The sequence below is a fragment of the Cryptomeria japonica genome, chromosome 3 (assembly GCF_030272615.1).
Source record: "Cryptomeria japonica chromosome 3, Sugi_1.0, whole genome shotgun sequence".
In the NCBI taxonomy this organism is placed as follows: Eukaryota; Viridiplantae; Streptophyta; class Pinopsida; order Cupressales; family Cupressaceae; genus Cryptomeria; species Cryptomeria japonica.
In genome coordinates, this window is record NC_081407.1 from 963359545 (window position 1) to 963365587 (window position 6043).

Sequence of the window (6043 nt, forward strand, 5' to 3'; positions counted from 1 at the left end):
AGTTTCCTTGAAAATCTTCACAACTACTCCCATAGGATGGATAAATTACTCAAAAAAGGTTCTCATAATGTAAGGGCACAATTACATTTTATAGAAGCACAAGATATGATAACTCAAGATCAACCAAAAATAAAAAAAAATATTTAATACCATCAACAAGTATTTCAAGAATCTAAGGTTATACCCCTAATTAGAGACCATAATCATGACATTGAATTAATACCAAGAATCATTATTCACCCCAAAAAAGTTCCTATTTATCCCCTATCCTATGCTTAAGAAAATGGATGATCAATGCAAAATATTCTCTCATGACAAGAAGCTAAATACGATAACTCATAAAGACAAGTTTCATATTCCTATTGTTAACAAATTGGAAGATAAAAAAGTCTATGCCAAACAATACAAATGTGTTTTTAGGGTGACATAAGTAGAATACTCTAGAATTTTTGTGTCACTTAAATATGTTAAGATGGACCCTAAGAAGAAAGGATTTGTTGGTCTAACAAGATATTATAAAAGATTTGTTCATACCTATCATTCTATAAAGAAATATTTGTTTTGGGAAGGTAATAAAGTGAATGTTGAAAAATTTGTGGTGAAATGTTTGATATGCCAACAAAATATAAGGGAGACAATAAATATTGAACAAGCCTCTTAAAAATATTAGGCATTCCAATACAACACTAGGTATAAATATAAATGGACTTCATTATGGGGTTTCCAAAGTCAAATAATCTTGATGTAATCTCTCTTGTTGTGGATGAACTCATTAAGAATGCATATTTTTGTGGAATCTCTCATCCATTTCCTACTAATATTACATAAAAATTAGTCATACAAAATATACAAAAACTTCATGGAATCTCTAAAATCAAATTGCAAAATTATAGAACCACCACAAAATTCCTAACAAAGTGGAACAATTTGCTAATTGAAGATGCAACAGGGAATGATGAACAATTCACACAATATACTTTAGAGTTGCTAAGCATTGAGTGCAATACCTTTCTGAAGGGGAATTGCATGTTATGATCTAAATATGATAAATTACGAAGTATATATTATATAATCCCAAGTATAATAAGGATAAGCATTTGTGGCATGCTTAACCCTAACATAAATATTAGTTAGTACACTAATACCTCTTTATTAGGATGAAGGGGTATGTCCCACATAGTTAAGCCTATAAATAAGGATGAGAACTCTCTCCCATATCATCATAGCAAGTTTTATTGTATTTCATATGTTATTATCTGATAATTGGAGGTCACCCCCTTGAAGCGGTCTACTATATTTCTGCCTTTTACATTTATTTCCAATAAATATCATAACAATTACCATGGTGTGTTGTGGTTACAGTGATCCCCTCCGATCATAGTTTGTGTAGTTGGTCAATGCTTTTATATGTTGCATATGTGTCTACCAAGATAATTGCAACCACAATACCTAACAAAATTCCTATCTTTTATGCTTTTAATATCTATGTACCATGTTCCAAAATAATGGTGTCCCCTTCCCTACTTACAACAAACACACCTTGTAATGTGTCATATTATATTTTTATGTCACATTAATCGTTTAAATATTTCTTAATATTTAGAAATAAAATTATAGCAGAATCAACAGGTTCACCCAACAAATGGGAGTTTAGCTATTTGATAGGGTGAGTCCTTTGTAACCTCTTAGAGTGTTGAACGAGCCCGAACAAGCCAACCACTACATGAATTTGCATAAAAAGAATTGATCTCAAGAACTATATGAGATGAACCCAAAACCCTTAACCAACTATGCCACCCTTTCAAACTAAATAATTTTTAATTTTTGTCTTATAATATTAGTTTAAAATAAAATAATCAACAAAGAAATATATAATGATTAATATAACAATTTATTTATATATAAAATTAATAATTCAAACATGACATTTTTTTAACAACCAATTTAAATATATAAATTAAAATTTATTAACCTCATTTTCATTCACAACATGTCCAATAACTAAAAATTCAAAAATTCAAAAAATAATCATATTTAGAAACGCGGAAGATGAATTGTATATCATCATTTACAACATATCCAATAACTAAACATGGGACGCAATGCGTCAAGTTCCTACCGATAGTGTTAGGATATGTATTTAGAGTTAGGATTAGGTGAGATTGCTAGTGTGATGTTGTATATATTTGATGAGATCTAGTATAGATGGAAAATGTATCACTATTGTAAAGATGAATAGTATTATAATTTTTATATCAATTTTGACAAAAAAAAGGTGTATTAATAATAAATGCTTTGAATACTAATCAGTTATAACAAATAAATTATGATAGTAGTTAATATATATTTAAATGTGATTCACATTATCATAACATCAAATAATAATAATTTTGAGACTCTAAATATTTTTTGTTAAAAATTATTCAAATTTATATTGAATATTATATTTATTCATAATAATAATTAAATATTATTGAAATATACGATATGAACATGTTATTAGTATAATATATAAAGTACATATATTTAATGAAGGATGGTGACATGACAAAATTTGATATCGATTTTGAGAAATAAAAAAGCCAATTAATAATAAATGTTTTAGGTACTAATAAATTATAACAAATAATAGATGATACTAATTGGTATAATATTTGAATGGTAATTTGACTTTTTGTGACTCACATTACCATAACATCTATAAAATAAATTTAAATTTCTCAAGTGATGTAACCTAGAAGCGAAACTAAGGAGACTGATCTTGCGATCCGCTCGCTCGCTAGAGTAAGTGGACGGCTCCAGACGGCTTATTGTAAATGTACAGATCCTCGAGGCCGTCAAATGGGTTGCAAAGCATGATGCCACAAGCTTAGAGGTGCCAAACAGTAGTTTTCGTCATTCGCCATTGTTGTAATTGTTTCCTCGTGTGTGAAATAATTCAATGCGAGTACAATATTAAAGTTGGTCCCACACTATTAAATTTCAATACATAAAATTGTGTAATTTTCAAATAGAAATTTAAATTTTACAGTTACTCTAACTAATAAAAAAAAGTGATAAATGATTAATTTTTAAATTATTATATAAGAAATTTAATTGTATACTATAGAATTGTTGGACTGATTGATTAAATTAATTTAAAAATTAAACTGAATGAATGCAATAGTATCTTACCTGAAAAAGAACTAAAAATTCAAAAAATAAAAAAATTAAGTATTCCACTAAAGACTAAAGGTACAATAGATAAGTACATAATTAATAATAATAATAATACAATTAAGTCATCCAAAAAGCGAAATCGACAGACGCCTGAAAGCCTGCAGCGACGTGCTCGTTCGACCCTATATTTTAGAATCTTTAACTTATGGTCCTATGGGTGCCCACTCTTGTGACTACACAATATGCTCCATTCGATAGATTCCCTGCTGTCCCCCAATTCTCTCTCACCATCTTTTTTCATATCAGAATCACCATAAAAGCATCTTTTTCTTCTTTTCCACAGCAATATCATTGAGCCCTATTTTTATCTGCATCGTCTCAGCTTTCTCCCAAGAATCTTGCAAAGGTAATGTAATTTGGAGCTACACAGTGAATTCAATCACAAAGTATGCAAACCTAACTGTAAATTTTTCTTTGTATGATAGAGACAATAAATGGGTCTCTGAATGGTTGCAGGGAACATCATGGGAATTGTAGGGGGAAGTGCTGAGCTTAATACAGGAGCCCGGATTCCATTAATTGGGCTGGGGACTGCAGCAATCACTCAGAATGAGGAGGAAATTATAGCGGCAGTGACTGCTGCTCTTCAGGTACCTACAAAATCTCTTAATTATGAGTTTTATTAGTTCTACCTGAAATGGCTGTCTGGTACAGAGGCTATGCTCTGTTCTACCTTGAAATATGTAGGAAAAGATCTTTCTTTTAACTACTCAAAAATTTCCAGATTTTAATATAGATGGGTTATGAACTCTCATTTGGTCCATTCTAAGAATGATGTAGTTGGCCAGTCTAGTTGACCTATTATGATCATCCGAAGTAGGGTTTCTTTGAGTGCTCTCTGTCTTTCTCTCTATAGGTTGGTTATAGACATTTTGACACGGCAAGGCTTTACCGCTCAGAGCATGCACTAGGGAAAGCTCTGAATTCAGCTTTTCAGAGTGGTCTTGTCAGCAGAGAAGATGTTTTTGTCACCACTAAACTGAAGAATACAGAACATGATGACCCTGTTGCTGCAATCAAGGATAGTCTAATGTATTGTTTCCTGTTTAACAATTCGGTCTTCTGTTTTCTCTGTTCTGTAGACCTCCTTACTGAAAATTGTTTCTGATATCCAGGAATATGCAACTAGAGTATGTGGATCTATTCCTTATCCACTGGCCTATCAAGCTGAGAGCAGAGATTCCACTTGCCCCAGTCAAAGAAGAAGACTTTTTGCCATTAGATATAAAGTCTACTTGGCAGGCAATGGAACAGTGCATGGAGATGGGGCTTACCAAAGCCATTGGGGTTAGTAACTTTTCCTCTAAGAAAATCGAAGACTTGCTGAACTATGCCAAGATTCCCCCTGCTGTTGATCAGGTAAAGAGTTGCACAAATGCATATTTCTGTTTTTAGAGGCTTGCTTCTCATCTGACCCAAGGGCTATATTCTCTTATCACCTCATTTTTACAAGTCCAGAGTAGACAATGTTTCTTCATGAATATCTACCTCTTTTACTGCCCATTTTCTAGTCCATTTCATCTAGCCTTCTCTTGAGTAACAAAAATTACTTGGTCTAGTAATTTGATTTTAATGAATTGCATTTGGTATGGAATTACAGGTGGAGATGCATCCACAATGGCAACAAAAGAAGTTGAGAGATTATTGCAACAAGCATAGCATTCATGTGAGTGCATGGTCTCCTCTAGGAGCTCCAAATACTCCGTGGGGTTCTAATGAGGTGATAGATAATCCCCTTATTCTAGAAATTGCCCAAAAGCATGGAAAGACTAGAGCTCAGGTATTTATTTGTTCATATTTGATTATTTTGAATTTTTTGCTTGGACATGAATTAGAAACTTGGATTGGTGGTGTGCAACTGCAGGTTATTTTAAGGTGGGGGATAGAGCAAGGAGTGAGTGTGCTGCCTAAGAGCTACAACACAGGCAGAATAACTGAAAATTTTCAAATCTTTGATTGGTCTTTGACTCCTGATGATCATGACATGATTAGCAAGCTTGAACAGAGAAAGTTACTGCGTGGAGATAATTTTGTTAATAGTACAACCAGCCCCTACAAGACTGTCGAAGAATTATGGGATGGGGAGATTTAACAGGGTCATGCCCCTTGGTTTAAGCCCACCACAGATAATTTCCAATGGGTGCAAATTTTAGAAGATTATCTCAGAATGATTCAGTCTCTGTTTCTGGTTCTAGAGAAAGCAGAGTCTAAGATAAAGTTGAACAATTTATGGTAAGGTTTCACTTAGTCTTTTTACACCTGTTGTCTTATATTTTCTGGTTCAGCTATGCTTGTAATATCAAATGGTCAGTTGTTACTTATGCGATCTACATCAGCTTTTCTGCTATCTTGTGGCTCATTGTATTGCCTCTGCCGCAAATTATTTTACTGCTTCGGCTACTATGTTATGTTTAGTATTTCATTTCACAGTCTATTGACTATGTTCTTATTGTAACTTTATGTATTTTTTCAATTAAAAAAAAAATTATAGTAAGGTTTCATGGTGTTCTAGAAATAGCTAATACCTATTAAAAAATCTGATAGGCTGTTGATGCCTGATATATATACAAATGATGAGAAGAGTTTTAATTTTTTTTAATATTAACTTGATCCTGATTATCTATCTATGGAAATAGAATGCAATTCTTTTGTACTTTATCTTAAAATATGAACTTAAAGTAGTGTTTATTGACACCATCTATTATTGTTCTTTAATAGAAAGCACATAATCAAAGATAAAATTGTTGGAAGTAGATTGACTCTGAGAGGGGGAGGTGAATTAGAGGCAATAGAAATTTTGACTCATCTTGCACAAAAACAAAAA

At 32.2% G+C, this 6043-nt stretch overlaps 1 protein-coding gene across 3 annotated transcripts; it reads left to right on the forward strand.

Annotated features, from left to right (window-relative positions):
- The first annotated feature begins 3378 nt into the window (after positions 1 to 3378).
- Positions 3379 to 5714, forward strand: LOC131035625 (NADPH-dependent aldo-keto reductase, chloroplastic). 3 transcript variants are annotated; one of them, XM_057967355.1, is made up of 6 exons: positions 3379 to 3565; positions 3676 to 3809; positions 4076 to 4251; positions 4335 to 4578; positions 4820 to 4999; positions 5084 to 5714. In XM_057967355.1, the coding sequence occupies exons 2-6, from the start codon at positions 3684 to 3686 to the stop codon at positions 5309 to 5311; spliced, it is 954 nt and encodes a 317-aa protein (XP_057823338.1). In that variant the 5' UTR covers positions 3379 to 3565; positions 3676 to 3683; the 3' UTR covers positions 5312 to 5714. The 3 variants fall into 3 exon arrangements, with proteins under 3 accessions (XP_057823338.1, XP_057823337.1, XP_057823339.1); XM_057967354.2 differs by having other exon boundaries at positions 3385 to 3565; positions 3645 to 3809; XM_057967356.2 differs by having other exon boundaries at positions 3385 to 3565; positions 3645 to 3809; positions 4820 to 4885.
- The last annotated feature ends 329 nt before the right edge of the window (positions 5715 to 6043 follow it).